The following is a 23,935-nucleotide window of genomic DNA, read 5'->3' on the forward strand; positions in this document are numbered from 1 at the left end:
GCTATGTTTATCTTTGATTCATTATTTACAATATAAGTAAATGAGGGACTGTGTTTATGTTGATGACATACATGCTAACTTACCTCCATCTGTTTCGTCATCATCACTTAGTGTGATGCATTCATCTTCTACTGCACGAGAAGTGGCTGGTTCTGATGACTTCTGCTTTGAGTTACCTGAAAATCCAGATGTATTCATCACATATTCATGCTGAAATAATGTAGACACACGTATCATAACTTCATAAATTAGAACAGAGAAGACTGTACAATTGTTCATTATTTTGTTGCACTCAAAATAGGTCTGCAAAATTACCTTTATAGTTATTCGCCATTCTGACTGTAAAATTATGTTTATAATTATTCACCATTCTCATAAAACTCATCTGCTTTTTAAGGTCATTCCTAAATATTATAACAATGATATTGAGCACAGTTTTAGAGTCGGGGGCTTACATTCCTCTCTGGCATGGGCAAGGTGCTGATGGAGATGGCTTGTTATTGGCAACTTCACTTCTGTAGTTATGTGTTGATCAAAGGTTTAAAGGATAGTGTAAAAGGATGTAACTGTAGTGTAACATATTATTGTTATGTAACTGCATGATTCTCTTCTTCTTATTAAACTGATGGAACATGTTCCTGGGGGAAACATTATTTAGATAAGTATTACGCAAAGAACTTCCCACTATGTGTGCATTTGTTTAATCTATCTACAAATGTGAAGAGAGAAGCATGAGCACAGAGCATCAACAAGGCACGACGGCGATCAAGTGTCTCAACCTGTGATGGAAGGGTTGCTTATACTTCGGTGTCATGACTTGGAGGTGTCTTGGAAAGCACAGAACACAAGGCGCTGGCACCAATGGCTACATTCTGAAGCAAACGAAAGATGTCCTAAATTTATCCCTTACTTCTGTGATAACATTCTGAGAGCTTTTATCATAAGTTTGGCTACATTAAAATAGTTGAATGGCAATCTGTATATATGACAATGTAATTGTTTCATGAGAGAAAAAGAGTTTGTTAAAAGTGATTACATAATTTTGTAGCTAGTTGGCATTATTGTGACTATCCTTACAGTCCTCGACACACCACAAATGAAGAAAATGTCACATGCTACAGTGATAGGCACTGCACAACAGTTCCACAGCATCAAGAAACTATGAGAAGTTGACCATAAGAAAATAATCATGGTAAAAGTTATCAAACAGAGCACCAAGGGGACAGACAATTCGTGACATTGTTGACTAAGTTACAACCCATAACTTAAGCCATAAACACTTCATAATGGATAACTGTTGAGAAATTTAGAAACCTAGAATCAGCAAAGAACTCATTCATCCCAAGAAGCAAGAGGCAGTTACACATAACATCTTCATCTTAGGTCACCTCTGCACAATCAATCATTAAAGCGTTTGGCACATCATACAGAACAATGATGCACAGATAAGTGACCATGAATTAGAAATAGTTAATAGCATCATCCTCACTTACCAATTTAAGATTTTACAAACCCTTGGGGTTTTAAATTGATAATTCTGTATCAAATAATCTATACCATCAACCACAATTTGATTATCTCAGCTGCAAATTATAATAAAACCTGTTATATGACATCATAAATGCACAGTTAACAAGGACAAAATTTAGGCCCCAGCTCTGATGTACAAGATCTTACAGGAAGTTTTATCAGTAACACGTATTTCAGTTAACACAAATTAAGGACTGTTTTTTAGTCTGCTGCGTCATTACAATTTATTTATTTATTTTGAACCCATCTCTGTTTTCCCTTTGTTGTTGTTCTAGTAGTGCACGAGTATCACTGCGCGGCAATCGTTATCGAGGATGACAACAATTGTAACACTAACAGTGTGACCAACAAGTTTCAATCAACAAACACAACTCTTTGCTAACATATACTTTTCTATTCTTTAAAAGTGAGCTAGTACAAGTAATTTTAAGTTGCAAGGAGAAAGAAGGAAGACATGACCAATAGGAAGTAATAAAACTAAAAATCCTAGATGATTTAGACTGTGGTGTATTGCAGAAAAGCAAAATTGCTGAAAAGTAAGAAACGTATGGACTTGCCAAATCTACAGTATCCACATTTAAATATGGTCAAAAATATCTTAATGCTACTGCATTGGGTTCCATGTACAAATTTAAACAACTTTACAGTGGTACGTACAATAAGTGGACCTGTAGCTCATCAGAAGCAAACAAGATTGCAAACAATTCTGAGATCCCCGATTTGAGCCATTCTGCTGGTTGGTACAGGTGACAAAAGAGAAACTCAGTTTCATCATTAGTGATTTGTGGTGAAGCAAAGTTGATAAAGAAGAAACAAACAATTTGTTGAATGAATCTGACCACGTGGGAGGTATGTACAACTTGTGTTGTTTACAAATATGGACAAAACTAGACTTTTTCTTAAAATCTTTTCCAAAGCTGTAACTTCATATAAAAGGTGACAAGTGCCATCGTGGAGCGCGCAGTAAACAAGGTGCAACTATTGTAGTTGTAAGTAATTCAGACAGCAGAGATAAAAACCAGCCTTGCATGATCAGTAAGTCCAAGAAACTCTGTTGTTCTAAGAACAGAAACATTGAAGCTTTACCTCGCATCCACTCTCACCCTAAGAAAGAATCAATAGACAGCAAATAATTCCATAATTGGTTTCCTTGTTCTAACAGAATAGACATGTTCTGCTGACATTTAACCATTTAAAAATTAATGCAGTAAGTCGTCTTCAGCCTTTGATCAAAGAATTATTGCTCTCGTGAGGGGGTCTTATCACAAGTGAACTGAGAAAGCTGCAATTTGCTCTACTGAAATGGAGATGGAAACTGCAACTTATAGTGTACTCGATGCAATAAAAGCCACACCTGTATCCTGGGAATATGTCATCACAACGCAAACCACACTGATTTGGTAAAAGTTGATGATATCTGGGTCCACAACCTTTGTGAAATTTTTAATTGAAATCATTTCCATTTTTTCTTGTCAAAACAATCTTTACTGTGACTGCAATGTTGACACGTTGCCATTGGCAAGCATTGCGAAATATTGTAACCCACTCAATAATAAGAGGGTCATTGCAAAAGTCATGGCAACTATTTTTTGTCTCAAAAATGGTGACACATTAAAAAATTCTGAAACATACAAATTTAAGGTTAGCTCATGTGCAAAGCAGGTGGAACAACACGCACTGTTGTAAAGATATTTCAAGAGAAAAACAATAAAAAATTAAAAAAAAGTTTGTTGTTGCAAACATGTTTTACTGTCGATTCCAACAGTACACAACAGCACAGGGCACAAACACGGACCTGTGACATTTTAAGATGTCCCTCAAAATAGTCTCCGAATGAATCCATCACACTCTTCCGATGATTTGGAAGATGCTACATACCCACTGCTTCAGCTTCAGCAAATTGTTGGAGCGTGTGCGTCACTGCTGTGGAAATGTCTTCATGTGTTTGAAAGTGTATTCCACACTACTGATCTTTCAATTTTGGTATGAAGTCATAATGCGAGGTGATAAGTATGGCAAATATGGTGGATGTTCCAGTACTTCCAAAACCCATCAGGTGAGCAGATTCCGCAAACATGCTGCCGTATGGGTTCTCGCATTGTCCTGAAGAATTAATGCAGCTCATAGATGTTTAGGTCGTATCTCCTAAATAGCCCGTCGTAGGTATCGTTGCAGGAAAGCGTGACAGTAAAACAGTGCAATAACAGTTTGTTTGTCTATGTGGGACGAATTGGACAAAATCACTCCCCTAATGTCATAGGCTAATGACATTAACTTGACAGGAGAGGGATTGTGAAAGAATTTCTGCTTGTCTGGCGAACCTCGATGATGCAGTTCTGTGGGCTGACGTTTCAATTCTGGCTCAAAGGCCCAGACCCTAAATTCACCTATGGCAATGATTCTTACAGGCAAATTGTCTCCCTCGTCCTCCTTGTAACGTGCTAGATGCAGACGGCAAGTTCATTTTCCCACTTCAATTAGTGCAAGAGGAACCCACTTTGCAGCAACTTTACGTAATTGTAGCTCGACGCATAAAATCCTGTATATTGTGGTCTTCTTGATATCAGTACGCTACCATAATTCCGGCAGCATCCATCTTCTATCATTCTCCAAGCATTGGGTGATCTGAGTATGAGCACAGTCCATACACACACTGACAGGCAGCCTGGATTAGTGAATGTCGACCATTACAGTTCTGCCACATCTGAATGCACCTACCCACCGAGCAACCACTCAGTACAGTAGATCAGCGTTTCCTACTGCTTCCAAAAGTTCCTAATGGTACCTTTGCACATTCCTTCCACAATGGACTGCAATCTTTATACAAGAGCATGTTCAAGTCGGGTAACAACCATCCTAATGTCTGCTCAGCTCACACTGTGGTCTCTCTTCACACTTCACTGTCCTAGAAAAAGACTGCCACCTACTGTCGTGGCATGTTACTGTGGATTCTTGAGGAGACACCTAATAACATGGAATACGTGTAGTATATAATGATTTATTGTGTACAGTTTGAATTGACGGTAAAACACATTTGCAATGACAAACCAATTTCGCGTCTTTTTTCTCGTGCTATATCTTTATGGCTGTGTGTATCCATCCATCTCCCTATGTGTAATGTTTACATATTAACTAACCTTCCATTTGCATATTTCAGTATTTTTTTAACATCATTACCATACTTGAGACAAAAAATAGTTGTTATGACTAATGCCATGACTCTCATGTAAAGCTGTCCCATGCTGTTAGTAAGAGAGGTTGCATGCAGAGTTGTGAAAGTTTTTGTGATCCACTTACCACACCTTCACCAACATTGAATGCATGGTACTAAATGACATTACTGTTACTGAAACTTTCAATGCCACCAATAGCCTCAATGCTTCTACAGTGATAAATGGCAAGAGCAAACCATCAATTACCGTGACTACATTTATCACTATTATTCCAAATACCACTTATATTGTGAGTCATTCAAAGCAGATGCCTGTGCAGCAACCCGATTCAGACTGGCAGCATGACCAGAAATGGTCACACTTCTATAGACTTGCTCCGTATCAAAACCACAACTTCTGACTTCAGTCCAACACAATGGGAGACACACAGGTCTGACATGCACTACACAATCAAGACGCAACTTGGAGATACACAAGGATGCCTTCACACACAGCATCCCAGGGTACCCCTGAGAACAACAACATCAAGAATCGCTTCCCAGCTTTCGGCTATATCAGTGTGCGTCACAACTAGATTGCGTAGTGCAATCCAGAGCTGTACATCTCCCGTGATGCGAGGCTTAAAAATTTTACTTCTTCAGTGGCCGTCATTGCTTATTGTACTTTCAAAGTTGGTGAAGTTTTTAGTAAGAACATTAGTACTTACTATTATTATTCTACAATGCCTTTTGTGATGAGTATCCAAGGAAATGTAAAGGTGGATCAAGATGAATCTATATATGTTTGGTGTAAAGGCTCTGGTGTACGTGAAAATGGAAAACTTGTTGGCGATTTGACTGTATATTACCATAAATGAACAACCCTGACTAAAAAAACATGCTGATTTTGCCAAAAGCTGCTATGAGTTGACAAAGCTTTACAGTTACCGCACCTACAACATGCAAATTAAACTTTAGGGTTTATAACATTATTTTATCAGCTTTATAACATATATGGTATATGGAACAGCTGATAAATTAACAATGCCACATGCAACTGTTATTAAACAGCATGGCACAGCTTTGTATTACTGAGTGGGTTACAACATACCACAATGCATGAAAATGACAATAAGTCGAAATTACAATCGCAATAATGTTTAGCAACCAAAAGTCAACCTTGTGCAATAATGTTTAGCAACCAAAAGTCAACCTTGTGTGAATGCTCTGAAAAGCTAATCATTTGCATATCATAGCATATTCTTCCTGTCGGTTAATCGACTCTGTAAAATGTCATCTTCATCGCGTAGCAATTTTAATGGCCAGTAATGTATGTATCTACATACTTTGTATCTACATGCTATAATGGTTAACATGTAGAAAAACTGTATTCCAAAATAGAATTTTGAGTCCATGGGTAACACAACTTTTTTAGCACTAACTTCTGATTTTTTGGCCCCTTAGGATTAATGAAGTTCACTGTAACACTTCTGTAAACGCACATCAATTACATCAAAAAGGAATTCAATGGTCAGCCTTGCAAGAAAATGAGAACCATGCAGTTCATTAATTACTTTAATATGTTAAATTACTACAAAATCTAAGTAAAAGCAAGATGCACAGTTGTAACACAAAAACTACTTTTTCAAAAATTATGTACTGACTGCCCCTACAAGGGTCATTCAAACAGTAATGCAACACCGCCTTTTTCTCAAAGTAGGATCATTTTATTCATAACTTATTATATCATACTGTTTCCCAATTCTTTGGCTACAAAACAGTATTTTTCAAAATAATCTCCATTCAGTCCTATGACCTTACGCCATCTTAAACAACGGTCTTGTATGCTGCCATGGCACTACTCTACAGGTCTCTCTCTCTCTCTCTCTCTCTCTCTCTCTCTCTCTCTCTCTCTCTCTCTCAGCCAAGTTCTTGCTGCATCAATAACTTCCTTATCACTGCTATAGTGCTAAGTTGTTGGAAATACATGACATGACACAGGACGGTTTAAAGAAATCGCAGGCAAAATTACAATGTTTCCAATAAAAACTGGCTGAGAAAATAAAATGTGCTGTATCATTTATTAAATGTTCATTGTGTTATAAAGCATACATAATTTCTTTATTCACCATTCTTAAAAATTACTCAATGATGAAAACTAATGCCCTGCCTCAAAAAGAGCAGTAATATGTTTAAAACTAAACTATAGAATTATCACTATCACTTACTGCTCACAAACACATCACTGTTGCCGTTACGTTAGCATTTTTATTTTTGGGCGATAATGCTTTTACCAGTAACCACAGCATTCATTTCTATCCAATGCAACAGTTGTTACTTATGCAAATCATACTGGTGGCTTTGCGGAGATGAATGTGAAGTCTCAACCTTGCAGTTGTGCAGTATGTGAGAAAGAAATTCAATGAAGGTTTTGCCATTACTTGACAACTGGCAGAGGTTGTGGAATTTACCAATAGCAAGTGACACAGAATTCGAAACAAATAGCGGCTGGTTCACAGGGAGGGTAAAAGAGGGCAAGGATAACAGATGAACAAGAACAAAAACAATAATTTCAAATATGGTAGGTGGGGAAGAAATCAGGTCGTAGAAGTAAAAATATATAAAAATAAAAAAACTTTTTTTTAAAAAAAATGTTAGCATAATTTAGAAACCAACAGAATATACATTATGGAGTACTTTTTTTCTCTCTTATTAACTCAAGTCATTTTATATGAATCAAAGTAGTCACAAAAACATGCAGTGCAGTCTTAGTCATGACTAAAAAACAAAAGAGAGAGAAAAGTTCTTGGTCTAATTGCACATAGAAAACTTCACTAATTGTAATGTTGTATAATTTTTCCACCGAGTTGATCAGCTCGCTGAAGTGCGATTTTGAAAGGGTCATGGTCATTTATGGCTAATACATCTTCACTGGATAAAAAATGACTGCAGTCACTTTTTTAAAAAATTGTGGGAATAGGTGGAAATAAGAGAATGTCAAATCTGGTAAAAAGTATGGTTATCCAAACAATATACAACAGAATGAACTCTGGAGAGTACGAGACAGGTACTGGTGGAAGTAAAGTGATGAGGGCAGGCCGTGAGCAGCAACTGGACAGTTCAGTTAGTAGGACATCTGACTTTGAAAGACAATGGCACCGGGATGGAGTCCCACTCTGGTATACAGTTTTAATCTGACTCGAATTTTCAATTTAAGTAAACATTACTATGTTTTCTCACTGATGAAGTATTTTATGGACCTGATAGTTCATGACACTTTTTCTACTTTTGCAATGTAATCCTCTCATAGGTTTTCATCGACATGGTCCAGGAGACTTGAGTTCTCGTTGCTAATTATTTTCATACAGGATAACAAAAATTATAACCCTTTTCAACCCTCAAAAAGCACAGCTATAATCATCCCAGTACATGAAACAAACTCCTCTACTTTTAGTGCAAGATTAGCAGCTTCCATTCCTTTGGTTGCTAGTTTGCTTCTCATCATGCAAGCCATATGTCGACAAGATAATGAACGAGACTATGTTCAAAGTGGTTAGATGCCTCAAGCCAATCCCAGTTGACAGACTGTGTGTGTGTGTGTGTGTGTGTGTGTGTGTGTGTGTGTGTGTGTGTGTGTGTGTGTGTGTGCGCGCGCGCCCAGCCAGGCAGCATTTCTTTGTTTGTAGAACATGAAGGAATGAATGTGGCTGGTGATTGCAATATCCTTTAAATAGTTAATGTATGAAATTATGAGCTAGCACTCACCTATTTACCTACAAGAGATGATATCTTTGATACTGTCAACATACACACAAAAATATATGAAACTACCCACACTATCTCAGCTTTTGGAAATATTTACCACAGCTTATACACACATGAAAGAACATACATGTCTTACATTTTGGAACTATAGTGTTGATGCTTTGTTTTTCACATATTCATGTAATTGTGTATCTTCAATGGGTTCCTGAAGGTCGAACTATTAATCAGCATTATTACCTTGAGGTTCTTGCTCAACTCCATGAGAATTAAGGAAAAATCTGGAAGAACAAGTCACAGGTACTGCATCAAGACGTCACATTGGCTCTCACCACATGGCCTGTTAAAGAGGTTTTTAATGACTTACAGGATCCCAGTGTTAGACAACCCACCTTCTTTGCCTGACCTAGCACCATGTGACTTACCATTTCCTAAGATCAGATCTGCATCAAAAGGAACAAGATTTCATTTCACTGAAGTAGAGGAAAACTTTCAGCGCTGTTTCTGTCAATGGAAAATATGCATGCATGGAGCTTTGTAGGGATAGAGGAGGAGGAAGAGGAGAGTATATTGAGGGCAACAATAACTAAATATGTATGTTTTTGAAATAAAATGTTTTACAGCAGCAGTCCCATCATTTTAATTTCCACTTAAGCTAACTCCTGAGCTCTTTAAAACCTGTTAATGAAAATAGAAAACCCATGGTATTGTTCCAGAGTCAATAAAATGTGTTATCTATTAAACATGTAGTACAGGCATGAAGCACCACAGATATATCTTGCTGCTGATGTATAAAGTACCAATGTGGTCCAACTGGACTGCGACCTAATTGAAAATTTTACATTCCAAACAAATTTGTTCCCGCTAGGACAGTATTTGATACTGAAGTCATTGGTGGCTCATAAACACCCAGTTGCATTTGTCTTGAAAATTGCTCATTTGCCTACTGATGTTTACTGGAATGTTTTTCTTACGTTATTGCGTACTTTCACCAGTATAAGTATTTGCTATATCCTGCATACAAAATTTGTACTGAGGTGCCTGTGGTGCCCCTCTCAGTTTTTTCTCCTCCAGATGGCCACTTGTGTTGCTTGGGTCTTAAACCATCCCTGCGTACTTGTGAAAATACTATATATTTATATATGGCTACGTGCTGACCATTTACGAGTGTATAAACTGACTACTTACACATAACAGAAACTCGTTTAAGAACTTAGATGCAATGTCATTGTAGGTTGCACTTCAGCTCATTTGTCTTGTCTGTCAGACATTATATACTGTAGGCAGACTACAAAAGTTACATAGCTGCGTATTCATTCTGAACAAAAGTTACATTCTATAGAATCACTTTCCCCTATATAACAACATATTACTGTGACATGAAAATGAATTTTTAACAACAAATTTCATCAGAATGTAACTGTGGTGTGGTGTTGTTGATAATATTTCCTACTGTTTGTGTAGACCCCTGAAAACCGCACTCCACACACAATTCTGAACACCATCTTCTGGGCAATGATTAATTCTTATGTACAGATAGCTCTTGATTTTCTGAGTACAGATTATCCTAACAAAGCTCGGCAATTTTTGAAAAATAAAAAAAGAAGCCTGACATGTCCTGCTGTAATCAGAATGGATATTTTTATTTAGTATACAAATTTCTATTTGTGAAGACATACGATGACAAAAATTTTCACGAGTGGTTAAAGAATGTTACCTATGAAATTTGAGTAGCTACATGATGTGGATACAGTGCAAAAGAGTGTTTGGCAGTGAAAGAGAGTGAAGACAATGCAACTGAGGAACCTATCATCATGCACAATGAGGCACTGAAATGTGGACATCTGTCATCAGAGTATGTGGGGACAAAATCCATTTGGCTATACCAATCTTCTGGTTCTACGGAGAATGAAAACAGACAGGCAGAGGACATGGAAAACAGAAATGAATAAAAAATGGACAATTATTTCCTAAAAGTGAACTGAATGCAAATAACAACAAAATACAGCATGTTTGAAGTGAATAAATAAGCTACCAATTTTTGGTGTGCAGTGCATTGGGTTTCTAAATGTGACATGTATTTTGGACAATCTATGTTTTTTGGTTGTCTGTGCACTCGTGTCGGCATTAAACCAGATAATCGGGAGCTTGGTGTAGCTGAATGAGTAGCCCAAATTATCATTTCACAGCTTACTAATGCTGAGTATCTACAAAATACATCTATTTATAATTTCTAAGTTTGTAGAATCAGCAAATTTTTTGGGAACATTAATTTAATATAGCTCCTTTACAGATGAACATAACAGTTCTTGTAGTTAAGCTTCCATCTACATAAACATAAATTTAGCCATGTATGGAAACTGTTGAGAGCACCAACTATATAACAAACGTGTGGAACATTTTTTTTCTGCTTCCGCCACTTCTCACTAATATTTATTAGAATGACACATTTCAGCAGCATGCTGCCATCATCAGCTGCTTTACAGTGACATGTACATTAACAAAGTGTAATGGTGCCTATTTACTGGGGGTGTGCCAGTCAGGTTATATACTGAAATTTAGTGCTGTGCACTGAAAGACTAATTTATTTCGGTGTATACCTTATGTGAGTTGAATATTTCACTGATGTCCTACTTACGTTTTTGCTGGATTTGGATGGCACACAGAGCACAATGATAAACACTTTCATATTCAGATGTTTACATTCCAAAGACTCTTAGCAGCTAAGATAAATAAACTTCAGTTGCTAAGCTACTACAAACAATAAAAATATAATATTTTATATGAGCATATTTACAGCATGACACATGATTTCTTTGTTGTTCAGTATTGCTAAGTCATTTTAAGTTTTAGCAACCTGTTACCACGCACAGTGCTATAAACGAGAATTTCTAGTTTTTCATACAAGTCCATTTGAAGTCCCTTGTCCATTTTATGTTAAAACCTGAAGATCATTTACAATATCCTGGAATGGATAGTCAGTGTGCTTGATCTGGGTGGTTATTGGTGATTTATCATAATAGTTTGTGTGAGAAGGAAAGTCTCTTCCAGTTTGGCTTTCATGAAGGTTTTTGTATGTTCTACACACAATTTTGTAAATGCTTCAGTTGTGTGTTTTATGACATACTCTACATATGCAAAGAAGATAATGATGTTACATATCTGATATAATAATCTTATGATTGGTATAAGACTTTCAAAACACTATCTTCTTTCATAAACACTGAGAAATACACATGACAATAGCAGAGAAGGAAAGTTGCTACTAACCATATAGCGGACATTCTGAGTCGCGATAGGCACAACAAAAAGATGCACACAATTATAGCTTTCAGTCATTAAGGCCTTTGCCAAGAGTACACACACACACACACACACACACACACACACACACACACACACACACACCTGCAGTCTCAGAGAGCTGAAACCACACTGCGAGCAGCAGCACCAGTGCATGATGGGAGGCCACTGGGTGGGGGTAAGGAGGAGACTGAGTGGGGAGGGGGAGGGATAGTATGGTGGGAGTGGCAGAGAGTCAAGTGCTGCAACTTAGACGGAGGGCAGGAGAGAAGGCGCAGAGGGGGGATGGGGTAGTAGCAGAAAGGAGAGAAATAAAAAGAAATTAAAAGACTGGGTGTGGCGGTGAAATGATGGCTTTGCAGTGCTGGAATGGGAACAGGGAGGGGGCTGGATGGGTGAGGACAGTGACTAACGAAGGTTGAGGCCATGAGGGTACGAGAATGTAGGATGTATTGCAGGGAAAGTTCCCATCTGCACAATTCAGAAAAGCTATGTTGGTGGGAAGGATCTATATGGTACAGGCTGTGAAGCAGTAATTGAGATGAGGGACATCATGTTTGGCAGTGTGTTCAGCAACAGGGTGGACCACTTGTTTTTTGGCCAATAACTTTGTTGTGACTTCACTCTCTAAATGACATTCAAAACAAATTTCCTTTTCAAGTCATCATTTGAAACGTATCACTCATTTTCCTTGATATTTCTTTCGGCTGCATACTCATCTTTGGCTGCTCACGTAGAATAATTCCACACGTAAATAGGGGGAAGGGGTAAGCACTCGCAAAAACACAGAGTCAAATGAATTGGGCCACACTGGTAGTGTAATTGCTAAAATGATCAGGAGTCATTTTTTTGTAGCATTTTTTACACTGCAAAGCACGTAAACTTGTGCTCAATCCAAAGTATGCTTTGAACACTGTAGTGTTTCACTAGGAATAGTGTTGCGCCCTCGCCTTCCTCTCATCTCTGAACTGACTTATACAATGAATTAAGAGTTCAACATGTACTCCTAAACAAAGTGCAACTTGACTTGGCATCTTCGTCATTGTTACAGGCAAAGGAAGCGATAAGTAACAGAAAAAAAAATCAGAGGACTGGGGGGAGGGGGGGGGGGGGGTTTAACAGAAACAGCCTGAGCCAAGAGAACAAACACCATTTATAGAATTATGTAGAAGTAGTAAATAAATGAAATACTGTGGTATTCTTCATTATTAAAGATACTAATAATTTATTTGTGATTTTGTTTGTTTGAATGATCTAGTAATTCAAATTATTGTTTAAATAGAAATTTATTAAAATAATGCTCATCTCTGCTTACTGCTGTATTTTGTTTTTCCTTCCTCGTTCTGGTCAGTGATAATCAAAGTTGTCAATTAAACTCAGTTGTCATGCTTCTCAACATACAACTTTCTCACATGTTCTATTCAAAGTGTGTCTCCATGTCCGTGCAATTTTAGTTGCAGAGTGAACATGAACAATGTTTCATCAGCTACTCATTCACAAAAATTTTCAATTCCACAGCTAAATCGAAGACATTCAGTAAAGTTCAATACCTGATTATCATCTCAATTTTCATACTTGATCAATGTGGTAATATTTGGTGAATCTCAGGTATACAGCATACACATTATACTTAGAAAATATTGAAAATCAACAGCTAAAAACAAAATTCGAATTCTACATGTATTCCTATCCTTTCTCAGCGCATTAGTGTGATGAAGCTGGTTTTAGCTACATGGCTGGGCCGCTCACCTGACACCATGCACTCACTGAATGCACATCTGCATGAGGAAACTGCTTCTGCACTGTATGTAAAGTGAGTGATGAGAAACAACCACCACTGACATGGGTTCACATCCACCGTGTGGATTCAGTGGTTAGTGCAAAGCACCTAATGATGACAGCATGCTGCCGAAATGCTTTATGCTAATAAACATTAGTGAAAAGTGACAGAAACAGAAAAAATTATTTCATAAATTTCTTCAATATGTCTCCCCAAAATGTAATCTATTATTACTTTTTACTGCTTCCTGATATTATATTACACTTTTCAATAATGATGTGTTCATTTATTTATTTGTTTTTCTTTTAATAGTACAAAAATGGATGAACTGTACTCTTGAAGTTTACAGCAAACAAATTTTTTACAAAGGGGGGGGGGGGGCCAAAAGGAGTAGAACCACTTGACATACTGTTTCCAACCTTCCATATACCTTGAAGTAGTGTTAATACCTCAAGTATTTGGACTACTTATTCTCAATATTGAATCTTTAATTTTGTGACAATGTCACTTCTCAAACTACTGTCCTAGTGATGCGAGCAAATGATACATACATTTGAAAATATCTTAGCTAAAGGTATTTTGATATTTGAATATTCATTTATGGTACTAACTAATGTACAAATAGCTGCCACATCAGAGAGCACTCAAAAATCCGAACTGTGAATGCTTTTCTTTCTCATTACTGCAAAGATGCATTGAAAACCCCACAAATTGTTTAGAAACCTATTTAAATATGCAGATTTATGACATGTAATTGGCTATTTTTGTACAAAGCCCTTGGCATATTCTTAAATCTTTTTTTTTATGCATACATAAATGAATAAACCCCCATACCTGCTGCTTTTTTGGTATGGTCATGCTGACTGAAGAGTATTCATGCTTCCCTTCAAGGAGATTTTATTATGAAATTATTTTCTCTCACATTGTTATTTTCAGTGCAATAAAAATTAAAAGTTCAAACTATTACCGAAAAAGTGTTCTTTAATAGCATCCCACACAAAAATACAGAAAGTATGTTAAACAACCACAGTCTTTTGGAGCAAGGGATTCCTATTTCTGCAATAGGGAACAGGACTGAAGCAAAAGGGAATATAGTACATATCGACAGATTCTGGAGAACCAAATCTTAAGTGGGTAATGAATAAAGCTACTTACCTTTCATTACTTTTTACAAACTTGCCTTTCTACTTACAGATGAATACTACTCTACTCCAAAAAGTTGATATTTAGCTACCTGAGGGTGAATTTAATGTACAACTGCTACAAGCCATTAGCTACTTTATATATTTCCACTTTTTTTCTTCTAATGATGGGAGAAGGAAAAGAAAAAGAAGAGCCAACATGGACTTACTCCTCAGTTTCTTAGCACGAGCATTTGTAGTTTCTTTGCTCTGACTGATGTTCTCCGATGATTCCTGGTATGACCGTCTATTACGAAGACGTGTCCTGAAGAAAAGTAAAGCTTGATCATGTATTCAGCCATGTAAACCACTTATACACTCGTACTTTCACATAAAGTTGAGAAATGACTTGAAAAATAAGTGGCTTGGGTTAAAAATTAATTACAAAATATAATATCTTATATAAGCTTGAAAGAAAAAAAGCAGCAAATAACTGGCATCCACTACTTTCACCATTAGAAACATATCTGTCACTGTATCATATAATTTTTCTACACCCAACCATAACAGCCCATATTAAAAATTTTGTTATCGAAACAATGATGATACCTGTTGGTTTTAAACTAATCAGATCTATTTCAGAAACTGTAAGGAGACAAACTAAAGATAAGCACACTTCTGAAGAAGTGGTCACATATACCATTAGTAGCAGTTAACAGAAAACAGGAAAATAACATAAGAAGATTAATGAGAAATGAAAGGATATGTGACAAGGAGGCAAACAAGTTTTACCTTCATGATGGAACTATTTTAACCACTGCAGGCTGTCAGTTTTTTTCCTTTAATGCACTTTGCAAATAAATTACATTACTTGCCAGGTGTGACCCTAGACCATTTTCAATTGTCTGCTGCATAATCCCAAAGCTACAGTAAACACATAAGACACATTAGTGAACAGCATTATGATTACATGTTACCGTTTCTGTTTTCATTACTTACATGATTTTAGTAATGTGTGTACCAAATTAAAAAAAAGATTGTGCAGTGTTGTGTGGGGACAGGCATTTGTTCCTGCATATACGTATCTCAAAAATTACGAACATAGTCTTCCACATACCATCAGCTTACATGCATAACTTTCACAAAACGTCATGTAAGCAAAAACTTTACATACAGCTAGTTTACTAGCCCTTACATATTCATTTAACATCATACTATGTATTCATTTAACATCATACTATGTACTTTCATTCACTCATACATAAATGTAATTACTACAAATCACAGTGAAACATAAATCATCAAAAATTATAATAGGAGCTATCATTTTGCAGAAACAAAATTATCACTAGAGGGAGCTGTAGTCATGTGTACAAAGTCTTGGTTACATGTTGTTACGTCTTATTAAAATTCTTACATCATGGGCTTTGATGTTACTTATAACCAATAAAGGCAAAATCAAATATTCATTAGTGCTACCAAGATGCTACGAGATCTTATTAAATCTTTCTAAGAATAGGGTATTTGACTATTTTCTGGAAATAGTCTTAAATGGTTAATTATGTCATTTTATGCTCATAACACAATTTTTTCTCTCTTGAACATCATGTTCTCTAGTGACATTCAAGGATACCAAGTTCACAGAAAATTTATAGTTGTGGCCATTTTGTTGCACTTATTTGGTGGCTTGGTTGGTAAAATGATGGGTTGCTGAATATTAGAAGTCATATTCCTAGGTCTCTGATTCGAAACCTGCCAGCAAAAATATTTTAATTATTTGTAAAACAAATTGAAAGTCATTTGATATGAAAACCAAATCACAATTACAAAACATCAATACACCAATTAGAAACAGAGTATTAGTGTTTTTTCCGTGATGTTTGCATCCACTTACATTAGCAAGAGATTCAAACCTGTTCTGATCTGCAGTTATACATGCTATATGTTGCAGCACATGCACTTGCTACAGGTGGCATATCTGTTAAGTGTCTTGTATAGTCGAAATCAACACTATGATTTGCCAAGAATAATTTTATTGTGCTTAGGGTCGTAGTTCATGACTGACAGTTGACAATCTACATAAAAGATATGGAGCCATTTCCAAAAGTTCTACGAATCCTTAGTTCTTGCAAGTTTAATGATGTTGCAGGGATGATTGTTCACCCTTGCACATATCACCTCTCTAAATGACTGGAGCATAAATGCATCAACTTTTGTGTGGTTTACACTATCAGCATACACAGAATTCCTTTCTATTGGTACTTAAAAGATGTAAATGAATTTTTTTATTATTGAACAGCTGAACTATTTGCAGAAAAAGTACGTAAAAACCTAAGAACTTCAGCTGACAATCCTGTAACACATGTATAGCTTAGTCTTACTCCTAGTCTATGACGTCATCAGAGCTTCAGCCAATAACAGAGCATTCTTGGTCACATGACCAAATCTTGATATTTGATAACTTTTATGCTTTAATTACAAAAAGGTAATGTGGAGAGGCTGCTTTCTCTCAGATGCATACTAAATGTTGATGTATTACTTTTACTCTGTCTGACAGGTTCTTTAAACTGTGTGTTATGAGAATATTGACTGTAAATGTGAGCTGAATGTTATAATCACTCAGGATAGCAAAAATCTGAACCATGTTTTTTAAAATAGGAAAATAGCTTATTGTCCTCTGTCTTTATGCCACTGCAGATAGTAGCATCTGTGCTAACTGTCATTACACAAACCACAAAGCAACACAACATTACTGTCCCTCACCCTTTAGTAAACCAGTACTTACATTTGATTAAAGTCGTATGTCACATCAATATATGAACTGTCACAATCATTTACAATACTGTAAAATACTAAAATCATTTACATTAATTATTACTGAATAAGTCCAAGCATCATTCTTGTAATATTTTTCTCTGAAATGGTCTCATGTTCATTTTCCTATAGCAGAGTATTAAAATTAATAACTTTCATCATTAGTACAATTACAAAACTACAACTACGCAGAGATACAGTACTGCTTTGCAATCATTGACGAGATGGGGATAAGATCAGTCATTTTATTACTTAATTCACATAGGAAAAAAATATTAAAATTGTCTAAAAATCTTTTACTTCACAGATAATTCATGTAGGAAATAAAATATGATTAAAATTGTATACAAATAGTTATTCTGCAGGTCTGTCTTCTCATTTATTATTTACATTGGCTGCATTATGAGGTGCTTATGCATCTCAATCTCTTTTCTGTTCTGTGAGAATTTTTAGTGTTACATTTATGTCTAACGTGGAGCGGCTGCTTTCTCTCAGATGCATACTAAATGTGAATGTATTACTTTTACTCTGTCTGACATGTTCTTTAAACTGTGTGTTAAAATTGCTCCATAATTGGCCAATGTAAAATTTATCACAATCTCTGGCGTTTATTTTGTAAGTGACAAATTTATTTGACAGGTGGCTCTATCTTCATTTTGTGATTGTTGATGTCATTCAGCATTTTGTCAAAACAGAAACTAACATGAACATTATTCTTACAAAACATACATGCTACTTTACCTGAAATTGTTCCGATAATGGCGTGAAAGTGTATTTCAGACTTGCTTTTTTTTTTTTTTTTCCCCTCTATAGCTAATGTGGTTTCATAATTTTTTATTACTTCTTTTGCTTTCTACTTCACCTGGCACATTTCACTAATTGTGTGCAAACTGTAATTTGTTTTTAGCTATGACTTCTATTATTCTTAGTTTTTTACCAGTTTCATCTTTTCTAATGGAAAGCTCACAATGTGATGAACATCGAATGGAAGAACACTTTTTTATGAGCAGTAGGATGACAGAAGTTGCTGTTCACTATTGTATCTGTTGTACATTTTCTATGAATGCCTAATCTATGTTTCAAATTACTATTATTAAATCAAGGAAGCTGGTTCTCATTTCCCACTCCAATTCCATGATCAATCCGTTTGCATACTTTTTAATTGTTTGTGCATGTAATTTATCTTTCCAATGCTGCCATTAAAAGGATCAATTTGTCATCTACACTCATCTGTAATATACTATTTAATCCCCGTTCTTTTTACATTCATTAAAAATCTTCCACTTTACATGGCTAACAAAGATGTTAACAAGTGTACCCATGGGTGACATTCAGTAATTGTATAATAGCACTAGCTGTAGTACTTCAATTACCTCATTTCGATCATGTTAGCTGTACTATATTTTAATAAATTGTTCTGGAATGTCCGTACAGAGGTTTGTAATGTCAAATGAAGCAAATTTCCTATTCATAGGAATTTTTATGCTTTTAAACTCGTTTCGTAAATCTTGTGAGTTTCTAATTGTAAAATTAGTTTTGAATACATACAGTTTATTAATGATTCCATTAAGCTTCTTGCTTAACAAATACACAGGGCTCCCATGGACAAACTTGTGTGTTTTCCTTATGGATCTTTTGTTGGGCTCTAAGGTTTAGGTACCTGGGCTTTGCTACAAGACAGTTTTTAATTTTTTTTCTTCCTGTGAAGACAGAATTGCATTTTCAAGCTTTTTATGTGCATTAAATTTATTAGTTGGTCCTTATCAATCTTATAATATTGTCATTCATGAAAAATTCATTTACCATCTTTCTATATTTGTCTTTTTGAGTGATGATCAATGTGCTACCCTTGTCTGACTTAACAACAATGGCATCTTTCTCTTAGAGTGTATTATTAATATCTAACACTGTATCATACACTTTCCTACTAGTAACAATTTTTTTTCTTGCAACTTCATCTGTTTGGCTATTAGTTCCAAGACTTTGCTAGTGAGCTCACCCTGCTTGCAAATTGACAACTGTGCCATGTCTAGTAAAACCTTAGTTCTTGCTATTAATTTTTTTATTGATTTAACTTGAAATTTGGGTGAGATATTGTACATCTGCTCCAATCTAGATGTGTAACTTCTCTTTCAATGTTTTGTTTACAAACATTTTAACTTCTTTGGTGACAATCCTCAGCAAATGTCTGAAGATGGCCTTGTACGATGAAAACAGGTTAACACAACAAAAGTAATACTGCAGAACAAAAGCAAACTAGTACTTTTTATTTATTATAATGTTGTTCTACCAAGAACCGACATAAGATTCAGTTACCATATACTTAAATCCTTTATTTAGTAATACCATTTCTACCCTGGTACACAGGATATCTGTTAGACTTGCTGCTCTTTGAGAAAAATGTGTCCTTGCGTTGAATTTTACTCCTACTTTGTTGCTTAGTATTTCATTGTTTATTTTCTACAAGCACAGTAATTTTTCTTTTATGGAGTAAACATAAGTCTTCTCTGATCACATCTGCGTAACCATCTGCCAGACTAAGAATGTTATCAAACTGGAGGAGTGGTGGGTCTTTCCTAACAATAGTTGCCTTATATATAGCTGCCTGCTAAACCATTCTTTATGATTGTACATTTTCCCCATCTCATTCCTAATCCACAATTATTCACCTTTCATTTTTGCAGTATTCACTATTTTAGTCTTAGATTTAATCAACACACTTATTTCAGTACAGCAATGTTCAGTACAGCAATGTTCAAACACATACTGCTGACACAAATACCCTCTCAATAGCCTTTACCATATGTCCGTGTGGGGAACAAGCATCTGTCCCAACATACTACAAAACATTATTTTGGAATCACGTTTCAAACGTTTCAAAATGGGCTAACACTAAGGTGGCCAATGATATAATTTACATGCAAGTGAAGAAAAGGGATGAAACTGGCAGCCTATGGTTGTTAATATGGTTTCATCATTTAAATGATTCAATGATGCTGTAGACCTGTACAGAAGAAATTCATGTGACTCTTTCCTAACTGAGCACTGGGAATGTTTTATCTTCCCAACATATCAAAATAAAAAATTCCAAAACTTTTGCAGTGATAGGAGATAATGTCATGAACATCATATTAAAAATCCTTATCAGTGGGATCTGAGTTGGGATGCAGGTGGGTTTAAAGGTTGTTTTTCTGTGTTTATCAAATAACTCTTAAGTCATGGCTCACAGTGAAAATTCTTCCCATTACAAAATTAAACTACATTAAATTTCCTACAAGAAGTTCCTATCCATCCAGAACTAAACAGTTTCCACATGCTGGTGTGGGATAATCTCCGATTATTAAAAATATTGTTCTTATTGTACAGAATTAATTTCAAACTTTAAAACGTGGGTTCCGGACAAATATATAAATGCGAATATATAAATGCGTGAACCATCACTAAATTGCATTCATGCACTTCCCTCCTTAATAGGTCTGCAAACTACAGGCCAAGCAGGTGCTTCCCCATTACATCTATCACAGTACATCACAAGAAGAAACTATGAGGTGTTTCACCAAGTTATCTGAGCCAACACAGAGCGTAAACATGCCCGGGGTTGCTTATTTTGCACAAAATGCATTAACACTGCATGGGATGCAGGTATGAGTTACTAATAACTCTAATGCAAGTTTTTGTGGTTGGCATGAGAGCCGACACCGTTGCTACAGGAGGCCGAAAAGCACGCGTCTCAGCTCACGCAGGCTAGCGTGAGGTCTGGAACATGACAAGAGAATTAGAATTGAGAAAAACGGACGTAGCTGGTGGAATACTTAACTTTAATCCAATAATGGAGAACATCGTTCTTTATGGCATAGGATTCACAATATCAATAGTACGGATACTGGCGCCTTCCTAGGTCGTAGCAAATAAAGTAGCTGAAGGCTATGCTAACTATCGTCTCGGCAAATTAGTAGTCAGTGAACCATCGCTAGCAAAGTCGGCTGTACAACTGGGGCGAGTGCTAGGAAGTCTCTCTAGACCTGCCGTGTGGTGGCGCTCGGTCTGCAATCACTCATAATGGCAACACGTGGGTCCGACGTATACTACCGGACCGCGGCCGATTTAAAGGCTACCACCAACAAGTGTGGTGTCTGGTGGTGACACAACACAAGTAATGCACATGGTCAGAATCTATACAAATCTCTGCACAGTGTCCTACACTGCTGGAGGAGAAACTAATTCTTAGTCAATCTGTATGGCAGCTGTACTGCTGTTCTGGGTAGGCAGCTTCTGCCACCGAGGGCACTGCTCACTTTCTAGTTTACAGACAGATTATTCTCTTCCCAGCATTCCTGCCCAGTTCTTTTAAGTGGTATACAAATTCACTGAACATGTGTTCACAGAGTGAAGTTACCTTTAGTTTACTGAATGACTACTTGTATGCAGTTATTAAGCAAGCTTTTATGTGAAATACAGTCCTGTGTGTACGCATTATTAAGCAAGCTTTTATGTGAAATACATATCTGTGTGTTTAATTTATATGTATGATGTTGTCAGTGACATATGTAGTGTTGCTGGAAAAGGGATTGGATTGGACTGGACTGGTAAAATGTGGTACATCACTGTTGTCCATCACTGAAAGCTTATTGCCAAGCCATATAACAGTGTTTTAGACAGTTGTTGGTGAGTTACTGATTGACAAAAATGTTACTGCACTTCTCTCACATTAATTGTGTTATTTGTAGAGTGGGTTGCACTGAGTGGAGCCACTTACTGCACATCCACAGTATATCTTCCAAGACGGATGTTAATACTGATCATGTTCAAGTCTAGAATAGTTATCTGCTCTAATACACTGCCTGATTTTGTGTTGAAATATCTGAAGTTCTATAGAACCTTTTTCAGTTGCAGGGAAAGATAGTTTTAGCCTCTGGGATACTTCAGAGTTTGGGAGAGCTGAGGTTGCGGTGAAGCAATTATACCCCTCATGCTGTGAAAAGTGTTCTAGACAGTGATAGTGGAGACAATGAAATCAACATCGACAAATATACATTGACAGCATATTACACTTGTAAAGGCTATTCAGTGTGGTAAACCGTTGACATCTCCAGCTGTTGATATTTCTTATATAACAGTTCCTTCAACAACCACAACAAATAAGAACTTACTTAATAAACTGAAAATAACTTCACTGTATAAACATCAAGTTGGTGAAGATATTTTGTGTATTCACTTAAGAGAATTGGACAGGAAATGCTGGGGAGGTATAATTTGTCTGTAAATTGAAAAGCGAGCAAGTGGGAGAAGCTGACATTCCCAGAAGAACACTACAGCTGCTGTACAGTATGACTAAGAATCAACTTCTCCTCTAGAAGTGCAGATAATTATGTAATTATGCATATTCTGTCTATCTGCATTAGTTGCATTAGTGTTATTAGTAAATCATACCTACATTCCATGTACTTTTGATGCATTTTGTGCACAATAAGCACCACTGCACACTGTGTCACCAGTCATTCACATGGTGAGGTGTGGAGGGCCCAAATATCTTTGTGAAAAATACTTTCGTTGCTTCTTGTGATGTAGTGGGGTAGCCAGAGTGGGAAATCGCTTAGGCGACTTTCAGTTTGCACGCCTATAAGGGAGAGAAGTGTATGAACACAATCCGGTAACCTACCTTCCCCCATGCTTCTACTACCACATCTTCCCCCTCGAGCCTGTTACATCTCTGGTACACAATTTAGCCATTAATACAGCTCTACCACACTTAGATGTGGCGCGCGTATTTAAAATTTGTTCTTAAGCAATTTTTTTAATGATAAAAATTAACTTTCCATTGTTAAACCACTATTTTTAATAACATGCAATTTTTCCATCCCCTGAACTGGAACAGTATTAGTGTTAGAAAAAAAAATGAATAATACCTTTTTTGTAGGAAATTTAATACAGATAATTTTGTACTGGGACAAATTTTAGCAATAAGCCATGGTTTTCGAGTTATTCAAGAAAAACATAAAATGACCTTTAAACATGCCTCCACCCCAATGCTCACTCTCCGCCGGTTAGGATTTTTAGTATGTTGTTCGTGACACTCCCTGCTAACAATGTTCAAAAATGTGTGATTAAGTGACTTTTTTCTCGTAATTTTTCTTCTTTGACTGTACTTGGTTCAAGCAAGGAAAGCAGTCAACATTATTAATTAAAATATGGTACAGCCAACATGACTGAGATGAGTTAAAATATTTCTGCTAGTGCTACTCACACTAGCTAGAGAAGTAAAAATAGAAAATCTATAATACATTGTCATGCCTTACATCACAACAATTTTAGACAAAGTAGCATGTATGCTTCATAAGAATAATGTTCACATTAATTTCGATACCGGCAATGTGCTGAGTGACATCATCTTTCACAAAATGAGACAGTGCCACCTTTCAATAAATCCCCCATTTACAAAATAAATTGCAGAGAAAGCGATAAATTTTACATTGG

General features: G+C 36.3%; 1 protein-coding gene across 3 annotated transcripts in view; it reads right to left on the reverse strand.

Moving 5' to 3' along the window:
* The window catches only part of LOC126284590 (histone-lysine N-methyltransferase SETDB1-like), a 318,415-nt gene that overhangs the window by 34,108 nt on the left and 260,372 nt on the right, over nucleotides 1–23,935 (reverse strand). For 2 of the 3 annotated variants that reach the window (XM_049983633.1, XM_049983631.1), the window contains 2 exons: nucleotides 14,878–14,972; nucleotides 84–176 (listed from right to left, as the gene is read on the reverse strand). In XM_049983633.1, the coding sequence (XP_049839590.1) occupies nucleotides 84–176; nucleotides 14,878–14,972 (188 nt within the window). The remainder of the gene's footprint in view (nucleotides 1–83; nucleotides 177–14,877; nucleotides 14,973–23,935) is intronic. The other variant, XM_049983632.1, reaches the window with a different exon arrangement.

This window comes from Schistocerca gregaria, chromosome 8 (genome assembly GCF_023897955.1).
Source record: "Schistocerca gregaria isolate iqSchGreg1 chromosome 8, iqSchGreg1.2, whole genome shotgun sequence".
Classification (NCBI taxonomy): domain Eukaryota; kingdom Metazoa; phylum Arthropoda; class Insecta; order Orthoptera; family Acrididae; genus Schistocerca; species Schistocerca gregaria.